The following is a 16,322-nucleotide window of genomic DNA, read 5'->3' as shown; positions in this document are numbered from 1 at the left end:
AAAAAGGGTTACTAGGAGAACCGAGTCTAAGCAAGATTTTTGTGACATTTTTCAATTCAGCAGCAATTAAAGTAAACCTAAATGTTTGCAGTAATGCCATGTGACTTCTTTGTGTTAGCTCACATTTTATTGCTGTTTTGGAAAAAGGACTTCTCTTTCTGATAATCATGTCAGTATTAAAAATTGATCAGTAATAGGAAATGTATGCCTTAAAGGGCCTTAATGAAGAAATAATTTATGTCTTTTTAGAAATTAAAAGTTCTTTTATACCTGCTTTTTCCCAACATGCTTTGAGGAAGGGAGGTATACCTTTCCTTTAAAGACCTAAGTGCTTCACATTCTTTGGAAGTTAGTGCAAATGTTTAAAATGGAAGACAAAGTGAAGGCAGCAGATTCTCACACATGGATATTGTCTTTCTAGTGTGTTTCTTGAAATGTGAACAATATGGCCAGTTTTTCATTAGCTTTTCTCTTATTGTTAACCCTATGTGTACTATAGTCCTTTTAAAGTAAACTAAAAGACCATAGACTGCCTAGTTAAGTAGGCCTTTTTTCTCATTAGTTTGCTTTCTTTGTTTTTCATGTTCTGGTGTCATTAATTTTATTTCTTTGATGTTTTGAATTGTGATTTCCAGACTGTATTGTGTTTGACTTCCACTTTCCTGTTTGGTGTGGCTGTTAAGTCTTTGTGTGTGGGTGGGGGGGGTTAAGGTATAGGTAAATTGTCAGAATGGATGAAATCAAAACAGATTACTGAAGTTACGTCGTTAGAAAACATTGTGAGCAGGTCTCCATATATTGTCCAAAAGCATATGTAATTGCATATATAATTTTGAAAAGCTGGTATGGTTTAAGAGCCATGGTGATTAAGCTTCCAAAATTCTTGATAGTCTTAGGATCCATTAATACCAGATTTCTCATGGTGGTGCTATTCACATTTTAGGCTAATAATTCTGTCCTGTGTATTGCAGGGTGTTTAACAGCATGCCTGACTTCTACCTACTAGATAGTGGGAGTCCCACCCCCCATGTCCTGGTAATGACAACCAAAAATGTGTCCAGATATTGCCAGATGTACCTTGGGGGCCAACATCTTGTTGAGAACCACTGCATTAATACAGTGTATAATACCTGTATGAGAACTATATTACAGTTTCTGCCTTACTGTGTGCTGGTCAGATCATGATTTGCATCAGCTCAGTTCTAGCTATCACACTGGTAATAAAAAGACTTTAAGGGGAGTAAACATTATCAGTGACTTAGCATTCATGCCACATTTGTAGAATGTTATTGGAAGAGATATTTAGCAAGACTTGGGGGAGACGATAGCTTTTCTTCCATATTTTTGGGGTTGTCACAAAAAAGAGGGAAATGGAGTAGTTTCATGTAGTGATAAGAGGTGGAACTGGGACCTTTTGGTGGGTAGTAATATCGTGTAGCAGTGGTTCTCGGAGTGTGTTTTGTAGAAGCCTGGATGTTGGGGGTCCTTGAGATCCTTTTAGGGAGTACATAAAGTCCAAACTTTTCATAATATTGAGATGTTATGTCTTTAGTCTGTTGACATTTGCACCAGTGGTGCAAAAGCAGTGGTGGGTAATGATGCTTTAGGAAGAATCAAGGCAGAGGCACTGTATTCTACTAGTTGTCATTGTATTACGTCATTACACACATGCACACAAACACACAGTTTGAAAAAAAAAGTCCTTGATGAAGCAGTAAAAAAATGTTTATTAAGCCGTGACCCTTGAGTTTTTTGAGTATGTTGTGATAAAATGGGAAGTACACATAAAGCTGTGTGCTAAAAAGTAGGATGGTTTTGCGAAGAGCACATGTATGATTGATTTGTGAGTTAAGCTAGTGCTTTTCTCATTGAACTCTGTTTTTACCTGAAAGAACAATTGATGAACTATGATGTTCATACTTGACTACTTAGCATTTACTTGAAAAATGGAGCCTGTCTCTTTAAGGAGAACAACTGGCAGTGTTTGTGGCCAGTGATAAAATTTGAGCTTTCAAGCAAAAATCAGAATTTTAGAATGCTTCTTTCTGTCATTGTGAGCTTGACAGCCTCCCAGTAATTAAAAATGTTTCTGATTTGATTGATGGTGATATTAGTGAAAAATTTTTTTGATTTTGTATAATAATGTGCCAACATTTGGAAGATATGCATATCTTAAGTGAACCCACATTTTCCAAACCACCAACCATGATGTAATAAAATCATGCATGGATAAAGGTACATTTAAAGTGCAAGGTGGACCAGTTGATTTTAATGCAATAGTACAAAGGGTTTATTGCTGTGGTTTCTGCTTTCATACTGTAACTAGTCTCTAAGAAATTTCCACTTGTGGCATTTTGGTGTACTATCAAAGAAGAATATCCAAAGTTATTTGAAAAGGCTATTAGAACACTGTTTTCTAGTTATAATGGTGTAATGCCAGGTTTTATTCCTGTGCATCTACCAAAACAACTTATCAAAAGGGATTGCATGCAGAAGCAGATATGGGAACTAGCTATTTTTGGTTAAGCCAGAGTTAGAGATCTGCAAAAATGTAAAATAGTACTGTTCTTCTCACTAAGTTTTTTGTTTTGGAAACCAGTTATTTTTTAAAAAGTCATTTATGTTAACATGTAATAGATTTCTTGTTACTATACAAAAATTTCCCTGTTGTAATTTCTAATGTAGTAAATAATGGCAGACATAATCCATATAAACAAAAGGTCATTGGAGTCCTCAATAAATTTTAAGAGTTGTGAAAGGGTCCTAAGCCCCAAAAGTTCGAGAAACTGACGTATAGTGACAGCTGTCCCAAGCTGCGCCGTTTCCAGTGGTAGTGTCTGTGCAGCATCTCTGGTGGTTTTTGAATGGTCTGGAGGAATGGACACACACATGATTTAAAGACCTTTTTTGTTGTCAGTGAAAAACAGTGTATTAGATAACCTTTGAAAGGTAACTTCTAACTGAGAGATTTTGATTCTCAGATTTTAAGATGTAGAGATTTTGTAATGAGTTGCTTGCTGCTTAATAAATGTTAGTTATGGTTTTGAAATGTGGTATTTTACTTTAAGCATGTTGTCGGTTCATGCTTTTGATGGAGAAGTTGGGAGGGAAGATCATTGGATTTGAGTGAATTTGTAAGTCAGTTCCCACTCCCTGACACCCCCTCCCTCAACCCCCCAAAGCCTTCTGGCTTGAAAACATTTAACTTTTAAAATGTTTTGATTCATCAGAATATTCCATTCCTTGGTAACTAAGCTACTTCAAGTTAACATTACAATTAAATTTCACCCTGAGTTGCATCTAGGCAGGTTTATAAAAGCTACTCTCAGGCAAAATGAGGCCACTTGGAGTCCCAGCTATTTTTCATTTTTGGTTGGTGGAAGAGGCATGTCTTTCATTTGGTATGTTCATCGTTCTGATTATTCAGCAGCTTTTAAATAATTGTACAATCTGAGTTTATGATTCATAAAACAGCACCATTGCAGGAGATATTAGTTCTTGTAAAGTGAGGCTCAAAGTCGTCACTCCTCTAAGGTCTTAAGGGTGCTAAGTTGTAGACTGCAGCTGAATTCAACTCTGGGTTCCATGTTTCATTCTCATTCTAGTACTGTACCATTTTCTGTGTATCTTGTTGGGAACTATGTTTCATCAGCTCAGTGGGAGTCTGTATGTCTTAAGTATACTTAATTTTCAAGATCAAGTTGTGTGGAAGATAGTTGTTTTTTAGTCGTTGGATTGCAGGTCTGCAGAATTTTATAGCATTCTCATTTGAAAATTTAAGGATTTGCAGAAGAAAAAAATATAGGAGTTTAAATTTGATATTTTTATTCCTCTTCCGTCACAGGATTGTCTCACATTTCTGTTCCCTCTATAGTTCGTTCAGAAACCAGCTTCTTGCATTTTACAGTCGTCTTTATAGTTTTAAATAAGGTTTTATTTAAGAATAGTGTTCCTGTCATTTTGGTTATCAGAAACATCTAAATTGCATTTCCTGTTTGTAATACTATGATTTACTACATTTTTGACTATTCTTTTCTGAGACATTTTTATACTTTTTAGATTCTCTAGTTACATTTCTTTCATTTTCAAATTGTGCTTGACAAATACTGATGCAGGAATGCTGTGGTTTGGCTGTTTTTTGTTTTTTTGTTTTTTTTTTACTTCTAGCCCCTCTTGGAGAGAGGGCAGAGGGGCAGTTGGAAGTGCCCTCAGGAAGGAAGGAAAACTAACCTGGCCATTGTCACAATTCAGTAACAAGTACCCTTTCTCTGTATAATCAACCTTTTATTTCCAAAGTTTGGCATTGGGATTCATCATCATGTATTCCCCTTGAGCGTTAACTATTGCTTCATCTATATTTGAGCCTCTGCTGCTGCTTACTAAATATTGGCTGGATGATCCACCTGGAATACATATTTTAAGACTATAGTTAGGTTCTAACTATGCTTAGTACCAGTTACACAGGATGGCAGGTGAATTAGCCATCCTTAGAATAATGTCTTAGTGAGCAAATGCGTTATCTTGACTATATGCTTGACTTCTAAGCTACAGGTAAAATTTAAATATGTGTTAAACTTCTTGTGAAAGAGGAGATTGTATTATTTCTGCTAAGAATTAATATTTAATGCGTATTCCGATAGTTCAGAGAGATCCCATATTCCTGTTCTGTTCAATGTCCTTTTTTCCTGCTTAATTTGAATGGGCACATTACGTTTAAGGTTAAGGCCTTTAAACAGCAAATTACATACTGTGGTTTTAAAAAAAAATTTATTTATTTTTTGGCTGTGTTCGGTCTTAGTTGTGGCATGCGGGATCTTTTGTTGCTGTGCATCGTCTCTTTGTTGCGGTGCGCAGGCTTCTCTCTAGTTGTGGCGTGCGGGCTCTGTAGTTGTGGCGTGCGGGCTCAGTAGTTGCGGTGCGCGGGCTTGGCTGCTCTGTGGCGTGTGGGTTCTTAGTTCCCGGACCAGGGATTGAACCGGCATCCCCTGCATTGCAAGACGGATTCTTAACTACTGGACCACCTTGGGATTTACCCATTAAGTGTTACTGTGATTTATCTGATTACTTCTAAAGAAGAATATCAAGTAAGTTAAGCTTTCAGTTTTAACTTCACTGACTAAAACTAGCAAGAAATGACAGTGTTTTCTGTTGGCTATGATCTATACATTTTGAGGCAATTGACCCTTTTAGTACTACGTGCTACCAATTCCACATGCCCAATGTGAGGAGGCAGAGATTCATCAGTAGCATGAGCTTTGTTTAAATTGCGATGAAAGTCGTTAAATATTAACTATTTCAGAAAACACCACGTGATTTGTTGTCCTTTCCTTTGTGTGTTAGTCATCTGCAGAGACTTCTCTTTTCCCCTTCTCCAAGTCATTTAGAGTGCATACCTCCTTAACCTTTTCCTTTGGTATATCCTTGATTCTTTGTTTCTGTAATGTTTATTTTAAGCTTTTACTTTGCACTGATCTGTTGTTTAAAGATCTGAATCCCAGGCCAAATTTGAGATTGTCACTGAGGATAGAGACTGTCTCTGTATTCCTGATCTTAGCGTTGTCTCTCATACATATTTAGGATCCTAGTTCAGTAAATTTCAGCCTAGTAATATACTTTCTGGGAAAAATAACTTAAATGAGGAAAAGGTGCTTGTAGGAAAATAGGATTGATGAAGTTTGATAGATAGCTTTGGTGCTTTACCAGTTTTCTAGAGCTGTAAATCATGGTTTGCTTTGTATTTAATTTTCTAATCACAAAGCATTACACTGAAAAATCCATTTTAAGGTTTTTATTTCAGTTCTTTAAAATAACATTTTGATTAGCATAAACTACAAAGCTAATAATCAAAAAGCTAATTATTGATTTAAATTGAACATTTGTTTGTTGTCCCTTGCTGTTGGGGGATGATTTTAGGGGGTGGTTTTAGCCTCTTTACTATCACAAACTTAATGGTGAATAGTAGAATTCGATGATTTTCAACTTTTGTATGACTTCATTAATATTTATCTTTAAAAGTACTTTAACAAATGGAAACAAAATCCTTGAAGATGAAATTCTTCCACCAATCAATTCTGCTTCGTGTGTTTCTATGCATGTATAGACATAATACACAAATAATTTTTAAAGGTACAAGACTGTATGTTGTGAAAGATGTATAGAAGCTATGATTATAGTCAGATGCCTGAGATCATATCCTGACCCAGTGAATAGAGTCGTTGGAATAGTCGGGAATAATGTAAAGTGCTTGCCACACTAACTGGAATATGTTGAGGTTTCAATAAATTCTAGCTATTGTCATAATTATATTCTACAACTTTTTTCACCTGACATATTGTGGGCATGTTTCCATGTTACTACAGGTGATAACCACCTCATTCTTTTTATATAGCATAGTATTAAGTTGTAAGAATGTACTATAATTCGCCAGTCCTATATTATATTAATGGATATTTAGGTGGTTTCCAGTTTGTTGGTGCATTGTGTACAGTGCTCCAGTGAACAACCTTGGGTATCTTTTGTATTATTTCTATAAGAAGGGTCAAATTCCAGAATCTGTAGGGTCAAGAGAGGTATTTATTTACAAATACCAAACATGCTCCCTCTATAAAGGATAATGCTGTGGTAGACATTGCTCATTTCAAGCTTATTGTTGCTGAACAGGATTTTGGGCCCGTATTTGGCCTGTCTTCTAAGCCATTGTATTCGTACTCCAGGAGCAGTGGAAATTTGTGCTTTAATGTGCACATTTAATATACTAAAAATGTGTTGTAAATTAAAGAGGATATGTCTTCCAACATCAGGGCCTTCAGTTTGAGTCATTGTGTCCTAGTATTTCTGTAAGATAGATTGCTAGAGGTGAAGTTGAAGTTGCTAGACATAAGCTTTAAAAAAAATTTGATGAATATTGCCAGATTGCTTTTTAAAATGATATACCATGTTCACATCCTTTGTGATGGATAAGAGTGCTCATTTTCTTATGCCCTTGCCAACGTTGGAGGTTTATAATAAGTCTTTCATTTTTTACCAGATGTACATCAGCTTTGTTTTTCTCCAGGCTGACAGAAAAAGTGATCGTCTTAATGTGCTTCCTTGATTTTCAGTGAAACTTTTAAAAGTTGATTTAAGAACATATTAAGAATACAGGTTTCCCTCCCTATCCAAAAATAGAGGTCCTGTGAAAGCTTTTGTAAGCCAAAACGGCATAAAATGAAGAAGCAACTACCTTATACACATCTTGCTAACAGATGCATAGAATAAATTGAGATAAAGCATTGCTGCTCACAGACACAGTTCCAGGCTATGGTAGTTTGATGCTGAATATACGTATATCCTGGGGAAGAAGCTTGTTAGTGTCGCTCTTGCTACCCGGGAGCATGCATGCTGCCTCTGAAACCGCTTGCAAAACAAACGAAGAGTGGTTTTGCTTTTTGCCTTTTTTTTTCGTAAAAGTGAAAATCCTCTTTGGATTTCATTCACTTAGTGAAAACAGGTACTAATATAGGTCTTTCATTTGAGTATTCCTTAACTTTCCTCACTGACTTGAAGTGGTCGTCAATATGATATGTCCAAAGGTTGATCATACTTCGACTATTTGAATGTATGGCTAGTAAACTATAGTTTACAAATCATAGGAACTTGCACTATTTGAGTTAGCTTTATAGTTACTGTAATCAAAGTGGTTCTTGATATTTCAGAGCACATGTATTGGTTAAATTGGATGCTTAAACTTTTGAAACAAGTATCTGGCCAAAATAAGCAGCCTACAGTCATATGCCAATTTCACAAAAATGTTGCCATTTCTAAGTACCTAAATATTTATCCTAATTAGAGTTAGGTCTTAGACAGCCTAGCATGAGGAAAGGTTGGACCTTTCTTTTGAGTATTGGTTTAAAAACTTTCCGTGTTTGGAAACTGGACTTTCATGTCATAAACATGTTATAGTATTTAAATTTCTAGTTTGCCACCCAAAGTAGAGAAGAGATATAATAAATTCTAAGGTAAATCCATAGAGTTACAACTTAAGAAGAATCACATAACTAGTGGCAGAAGTGAAACCAGAGTAGTATAACTGTTAGAAGTGAAATCAGGCCTGCTTTGTCTCTTTTCAGATTGCTCCTGGGTTGAGAGCAGTTTTTGTGGACAGAGTTTTGAATGCCATTACCAGAAGTCATGTGGGTTTCTAAGGAAGCTGTGTGTTAGGAAGGTAACACTTGGTAGCAGTATGAATGGTAGTCTGGCATAGCAGGGGAGTAGAAAGAGTGGGACCAAGATGCCAAGAGGCAGAACAAGTGTAGTTGGAATGGAATTGTTACATAGAATGTTGTTGAAATTAAAAATAATAATAATAAAAAAGGAAAGGTGGGTATATGTCCTGGGTAAGCTTTGCCTTGATGAAAATTATTTTAAATATTATAAACAAAATACCCTATGTTCTAAGAGAGAGAAGAATTCTGAAAATATTTAGTATTGTGCCCTCTTCGTTTCCCCCTCCTGACTCCCAAAAAAGTGGGGTGGGGGGAGGAGTGTTTGACTGTCTTTTGTAATTTTGGAGGGGGGCAAGATTTGTATATGTACTGTATGTATAGGTATTTATATCTTGCTCTGACCCAGAAAGGACTGAGACCTTTAAGAATGCTTTAGTCACATTTTAAAACTAGCACGGTGTTTGCATTAAAGGTGGATGACAAGGGAGAATCAGGATAGAGATATAAAACAGCAAGAAATTAGGGAACTAAAACAGTTCTTACAGAAGTACAGTGATTTTTGGATTTTTGTAGAGAACTTGCTGGATGGCCACCAGTTTTGCTCTAAGAATTCAGGCAGTAGCCTAAAGGTAAGTACAGATATGTTCATGAGATGAAAATGAGCCAGTTACTCAGGAAAAGCACAGCTGTTCTTGATATTTAAATTGAAAACCAGAAAGAAATTTCAGTGGATCACAAATACTGTGGCTCCATATCTAGTTTTTTTTCTTATTGTTTTATATAATTGTAGAAGTTATTTTTAAAATAATGTCTGAAGAAAACTAAATACTGGTAAAAATGTCTCTAGAAAGTGACAGACATGGGCAGGCGTCTCATGTGTTCAGGAATTTGAGGGAGAGCTTTGCATTCTTGGGATTGATAGATAGCTGTCTGGTGTATAGTTCCAGGAGAAAGTCGGTAAAGCAGAATCCTTCACATTATCCAATATTGGAGTGTGTATATTTGTTTTGTTAGAAACAGAACAGCAACAAAAAGACCCTTAAATTGTTTTATCACTCTACTTAATTTCTAATATTAAAAATTAAATGGAAAATTTTGACTTCTTCCATTTAAAGCTCAATCATAGCTAATATTTCTACATTTTGGACATTCAGAGCATCTGGCAGCCTAGAATTCCTAGTCTAGCCACTTAGTGTAAGATTAAGCCATTTCTGTTGGAGACACAGGTATCTTGTACTTTGCAAAACATGTATTTGTTTCTTTCCTTTTATTTGCTTGTGATTTACTTTCATTTCTTTTCATATGTGTTCTTGAATTAGTATATGTTCTATATGTAACTTGTTTTAGATATGTGTACATACAGAGATATGTGATACATATGTTCTCTCTTTTTTTTTTTTTAGTTGCGGCAGGCGGGATCTTTCCTTGCAGCTCACGGGCTTCTCTGTAGTCGTGGCATGTGGGCTCATTAGTTGTGGCACGTGGGCTCAGTAGTTGCAGTGTGCAGACTTAGTTGCCCTGAGGCATGTGGGATCTTAGTTTCCCCCCCCAGGGATCGAACTGGCGTCCCCTGCATTGCAAGACGAATTCTCAACCACTGGACCACCAGGAACGTCCCCCTATAATGTTCTTTTTTGAATTAGATGGGACAAGTAAATGTGGTTTTATATGACGTGACTACATTTTGAATAAATAAACATTTACAACCGGAGTATGATTTGTTTCCCCATCAAAATGTTCATGTGGAAACTAATGTAGACATCAATTTTTTTTTTTTCAAATTAAAGTAGACAAACTTGGTTTAAATTTAGAAATCTGAGTCCAGGACTTCCCTGGTGGCACAGTGGTTAAGAATCCGCCTGCCAGTCAGTGCAGGGGACACGGGTTTGAGCCCTGGTCCGGGAAGATCCCACATGCTGTGGAGCAACTAAGCCCATGCGCCACAACTACTGAGCCTGCGCTCTAGAGCCTGTGAGCCACAGCTGCTGAGCCCTTGTGCCACAACTGCTGAAGCTCGTGCGCCTAGAGCCCGTGCTCTGCAACAAGAGAAACCACCGCAACGAGAAGCCCGCGCACCACAACGAAGAGTAGACCCTGCTTACCGCAGCTAGAGAAAGCCCACGCACAGCAACAAAGACCCAATGCAGCCAAAAATAAATAAATAAATAGATTTTTTTTAAAAAGGAAGAAATCTGAGTCTATATCCAATATTCTGTTAATACAGTTGAAGTAGACAAGGGTCTTTCCAAGCATTGATTTTTGTATGACAATGAAGAACCTGAATATTTTGAGAAAGAAAAAATGGGAATCTGCAAGAAAGCTTAAGCCCACAGAGAATGGGCACTCATTTTGGTGATCATCCAAACTCAACTGGTAATGAATTTAGCCCCTTCAGAAAGGAAAAGAATGCAGATGTTTGCTCAAAACAAAACAATCTAATAGAGGTTTATTATTTTAAGGTAGGAAAACATGAATTCAATTTACACTTGACTTGAAAGCTCTCCTTGCATGAACCAAGTCTAGCTCGAAAGGATTTTACACTTGTTTTCATATCTGACTCTACTTACGTTAAAATCATTTGTAAAAAGTATTCATAATCCTGGGGTGGTCATGAAGGGCTATAGTTTACTTGGAGAAGCTCATATGAAGCAATGAACAATGCAAGAAAATATAATTATACTAAGATATGAGTTAAGTGTATTTTTTTATACTTAATACGTAATTTATCTGGAATCTATTAGAGCATGGTGTGAAGAAATGGTTAGGCAGTTTTGAGGGCCACCTTTTTGGTGTCAGCTTTGTGGAACCTGATGATAACTATTTGTTGATTGACGAAAATATGTATTAACCAAGATATTATGAATGCATTTACACTTAATGTTAATTTGTATATTCTAATCATGGGAGATGCTACATAAATTTGAAAAATAGAACATTAAGATATTTAGTCTTTTGAGGATGCTTGGTGCTCATGTGGATCCGCAGCTCTGAATTAACATCATAGCCTTGTATAGCTATGCAATTTAAAGTAGTAGGAGGAAGTGATGAGACATAAGTTAATTGCTATAAGAGATAATAAATCTGACTCATATTCAGCAAATGTTACTATAAAATCTGAATTAAAATTGAGACAATGCATAACTAGTTTAGGAAGCATTGATTAAATGCTATACAGCCTAGTGACTAATTAGTAACAAACACTATGGGCTTCCTGGCATTCTTAGGTTTTCTGTTGATATCAGAAGATAAAATATAAAACATAGTCCTGCAGTCATAGTATAAACCAGAACCCAGGGATCGGTAGTAAATGCATAATGGGACTTACCTGCCATAGGTTTCTGGCATCTTATTGCTTTAGTAGATTATTGCACTTTAATTAAAAGTATATATATATATTTAGAACTTGAAAAAAAGTAGGGGTGTGTGTGTATAAATTATTTCGTAAGGAACAGAATTTGGAGCAAATAACTGATTCAGATGTTATCTTCTTCCTTAGTCCTTACCTGGTTCTGTATGTTATTTGACCAGGTAGTTTTTAGTTAATAATTGTGCTGCTTATCTTTAGAGTCCCTGTCCATTGGTTTAAAAAGGGAGGAAAAAAAAAAAAACAAGAATTGTTTTCACCAAAAAATAATTGAGTCAGATTAATTTCCTAAAGCCTTTCTTTAGAGCATGCCATACCTTTTCACCAGTTATATTAAAACCCTATTGGTTGTAAAAATCAGGAATTGCTCTTAAAACGGAAAAACTTTTGACTAGTTATTGTTGAAGTGTAAATCTCATACCAAAAATTCTGTAACAAACTTAGTGTGAATATAGTTCTTCCCCTCCAAGTTATGTTTATGTTATTTGCCTCATTATCTATGAGTTTTATTCATTGCAAGTCAGATGTGAAATTCCATTTGGGGAGTCTGTTGTATTGGTAAAATAGTGTTTTTATATATATCCTCATCTCTTTAGAAATAACAGTTTTATAGATTTTGGCTATTAAAAAAAGGGGAGAAAAGAACCCAAGAATTGGCTTCACCAAAAAATAATTGAGTCAGATTAATTTCCTAAAGCCTTTCTTTAGAGCATGCCATACCTTTTCACCAGTTATATTAAAACCCTTTTGGTTGTAAAAATCAGGAATTGCTTCTTTTCAAGAAGTAAGGAGTAAGTAAAATTTCTCAGAAGTCCACTATATCCTAGATTGCATTTTCTCTAGCGATTTATTTGATCTGGTTTCTTTTTTTTTTTTTTTTGGTCTGCGTTGGGTCTTTGTTGCTGCGTGTGGGTTTTCTCTGGTTGTGGTGAGTGGGGCTACTCTTCATTGCAGTGTGTGGGCTTCTCATTGCAGGGGCTTCTCTTGCTGTGGAGCACAGGCTCTAGGCGTGTGGGCTTCAGTAGTTGTGGAACATGGCCTTAATTGCTTCTCAGCATGTGGGATCTTCCCGGACCAGGGCTTGAACCTGTGTCCCCCTGCATTGGCAGGCAGATTCTTAACCACTTCGCCACCAGGGAAGTCCCTGATCTGGATTCTTATTTATAGTTTATTTAGATATTTAGATAGTGACAAAGTTAAAATCCTTGGAGTGGGAGGAGAGCTAATGTTTTCATCACTTAATTTTTGTGTTACTTTTTGTTTTAAAACAAACAAAATGTATTGAAAGTTTTTTGGGGTATGGCAGGGAACGAACTATGTTTAGAAGTGCATTTTACTAAAGCATTTTTTTCTAGTCATGCTGATTAGTTTTAAATTGTAGAAATTTTTTGACGGTAATTTTATCCAGTTCTGTTTGCAGTCCAGTTACAACGCAGGGATCACAGCAAACACAGCCACCACAGAAGCACTATGGCATTACCTCTCCCATCAGCTTAGCAGCCCCCAAGGAGACTGACTGCCTGCTTACCCAGAAACTAATTGAGACTCTGAAGCCTTTTGGCGTTTTTGAAGAGGAAGAGGAACTGCAGCGCAGGTCAGTGTGTTGTGGGGTGTGTATGTATATATCTTTTTTTGAATTTTATTTATGTTTTTATACAGCAGGTTCTTATTATTCATTTTATACATATTAGTGTATATGTATATCTTTTTTTAAGTTATAATTTTTTATTAACATAATAAACTAATTTTGAGGAACTCAGCAAGTCAGAATTATTCTCCCCAATATATGTCTGTTTCAAACAAGAGTGATACCTAGAAAAAACTTTTCGTCTATATAAAGTTCTGTTCCCTTAATTTAGATTTGTGATACTTTTGGTTAGTATAGTACTACAGCATTGTCAGGAGAAAGGGGAATGGCTTGCTCAGCTAGAGGAATGCCTCACCCAGTGTAACAGTGCCTACATATAGCTAACTACTATAAACTTTCTTTCTGATAACTTAAAAACTGGTTAAAATTTAGGAAGCCACCTATTGAAAGCTTTTTCATTTTAATTAGTAGTGATCTAGAATAACAAAACAACTTGATACGTGATTGATATTTGCTCTATCAACAGGATTTTGATTTTGGGAAAATTAAATAACCTGGTAAAAGAGTGGATACGAGAAATCAGTGAAATCAAGGTAAGGTGACTTAATTGTATAGGAAGTAATTTGCCAGCTGAACGCAGCAATTGTCTTATATAACTATTTAGAGTCTTGAATGCGGAATGTGTTTTAGACTGTTGACAGCAGAATTTGTATTTGGTATCTAGCTTTTTTGGGGGTTTTGGGGGGGGTTTTTGGCCACACCGTGCAGCATGTGGGATCTTAGTCCCCCAGCCAGGGATCAAACTCGAGTCCTCTGCATTGGGCAGAGTCTTAACCACTGGACCGCCAGGAAAGTCCCGGTACCTAGCTATTTTGAAAGCAGGAAATACTGAACTGAATGCAGTGATTTTATAAATACTTTTGGTTGTAACACTTCAAAGCTCAGTAATTACTTACATGCTTCACAGAAATAATGTTTCCCTCAAAAGGTGCTTTAAAAAATGTATTAAACACGGTTGTTAACAGACAGATGAGTGTGCTTAATTTTGAGGCAAAGTAGTGAAATGTTTTTCATGTTATCAAGAAAAAAATTGACTGGTTTTGAGTCTACCTTATATGCTGGACCACATTCACACACAGCACGAAATAAGTCAGGTTCTTTACAGATGGTATTTTGATAGATGCTGGATTGTGTCTGTGCCATATTTGTGCCCACTCTTTTAAGAACAATGTATCATTGTCATTTGGATAAATTGTGGTTTGACAGCTGATTTCAATAAAACATTTGCTTCACTTAGAAAAAAATGTATTAAACATGTTTATTAAGTATTTTAGAGTCTTGTTACCTTTTAAGGAATTCTGCAACAATGAGCATTTTTTAGGCCTTCAGATGTTAGACTCAAACTGAATTATCTATTTAGTTTTTTATAATAACATTCTTTGAGTTTCTAATAACTTTTTAAAAGAAAATCCTACAACTGTTGAATCCATGAATAGGCTTCTGGTAAAGGAAATGTAGTTTTTTGTGTTTTTTTTGAATTTTATTTATTTTATACAGCAGGTTCTTATTAGTTATGTATTTTATACTTATTAGTGTATATATGTCAATCCCAATCTCCTAATTCACCCCCCACCCCGGCCACTTTCTCCCCTTGGTGTCCATATGTTTGTTCTGTGGAAATGTATTCGTAAAGTTGTGTTTAGAAGACATTTTTAAAAAACTCTGTAAATAGTGGTCATTTTTCCAGGGTAGTACAAAATGCATATTTAGTCTATAATAGAGCTGAAAAATTGATGGTAAGAGAACCAAAGGTAGAAGAAAACCTGAGAGAAGGTATCAAGGTAGAAGAAAAGTTAAAGTCTTCTGGCTTTAGTCAAATTTATAATATTGTTTGCTTAAAGCAGTGTATATATATTTCAAAGCAACTGGTTAAAACTTTAGCAACCAGAATATTCTAAACTGGGGACTCCATGTATACTACATGTTTGTCATTGATAGAGTTTTGATAAAAATGATATTTTAAAAAGAACTTCTTTTTGAGCTGAGCAAAGGATGTCCAGGTTTAAGTATTTTTACTCATTTATTAAACTTAGGTGATTCTTTAATATTGTATAGGGAACACAGCTTTTTTTTTTTTTTTTTTTTTTGTGGTATGTGGGCCTCTCACTGTTGTGGCCTCTCCCATTGAGGAGCACAGGCTCCGGACGCTCAGGCTCACGGGCCCAGCCGCTTCACGGCATGTGGGATCCTCCCCGACCAGGGCACGAACCCGTGTGCCCTGCATCGGCAGGCGGACTCTCAACCACTGCGCCACCACAGGGAAACCCACAGCTTTGTTTTTAATGGCTTTTTCCTAGACATTGAAGTTGAAAACTGTTAGAAGGCCAGAACTTAGATTTATTTAATGTGAAATGAGTACTGTCTCATTGATAGTTTTGTTTCAGTAATTGAGTGCCTAGTTAGTTTCTTTAACCGGTAATTCTATTTGTTAAAATTAATTAATTAATTAATTAATTGGCTGTGTTGGGTCTTTGTTGCTGCGTGTGGGTTTTCTGTAGTTGCGGCGAGCGGGGGCTACTCTTCCTTGCGGTGCGTGGGCTTCTCATTGCGTTGGCTTCTCGTTGCGGAGCACGGGCTCTAGGTGTGTGGGCTTCAGCAGTTGTGGCTTGCGGACTCTAGAGCGCAGGCTCAGTAGTTGTGGCGCATGGGCTTAGTTGCTCCGCGGCATGTGGGATCTTCCCGGACCAGGGCTCGAACCCGTGTCCCCTGCATTGGCAGGCGGATTCTTAACCTCTGCGCCACCAAGGAAGCCCTAACTGGTAACTCTTGATACAGTTCTTCCTGCTGGTTTTCATGAGGGTAAGAAAAATTGTTTGGATTAATGAAATTAATGCTCATTCCTAATCAAATTTGTCTGTGTCCTTTTCTCTGTAGCCTAACTCTGTAGGTAGTAAATTGGTTAGAGAATGGGACTTTAGGGGTTAGGCTTTACAAGTTTGATTTTTTTTTTTTTTTGCGGTACGCGGGCCTCTCACTGTTGTGGCCTCTCCCGTTGCGGAGCACAGGCTCCGGACGCGCAGGCTCAGCAGCCATGGCTCACGGGCCCAGCCGCTCCGCGGCATGTGGGATCTTCCCGGACTGGGGCACGAACCTTCTGTCCCCTGCA

At 36.8% G+C, this 16,322-nt stretch overlaps 1 protein-coding gene across 4 annotated transcripts in view; it reads left to right on the top strand.

The window, feature by feature from the left end:
- Positions 1-16,322, top strand: part of PAPOLA (poly(A) polymerase alpha) — a 58,636-nt gene that overhangs the window by 1,684 nt on the left and 40,630 nt on the right. For 3 of the 4 annotated variants that reach the window (XM_060095672.1, XM_060095671.1, XM_060095669.1), the window contains exons 2-3: positions 12,977-13,162; positions 13,683-13,749. In XM_060095672.1, coding sequence (XP_059951655.1) covers positions 12,977-13,162; positions 13,683-13,749 — 253 coding nt within the window. The remainder of the gene's footprint in view (positions 1-12,976; positions 13,163-13,682; positions 13,750-16,322) is intronic. The other variant, XM_060095670.1, reaches the window with a different exon arrangement.

The sequence above is a fragment of the Mesoplodon densirostris genome, chromosome 4 (assembly GCF_025265405.1).
Source record: "Mesoplodon densirostris isolate mMesDen1 chromosome 4, mMesDen1 primary haplotype, whole genome shotgun sequence".
NCBI classification, from domain to species: Eukaryota; Metazoa; Chordata; class Mammalia; order Artiodactyla; family Ziphiidae; genus Mesoplodon; species Mesoplodon densirostris.
The sequence above is the reverse complement of the archived record's forward strand: the minus strand, read 5'-3'. Positions and strand labels throughout refer to the sequence as shown.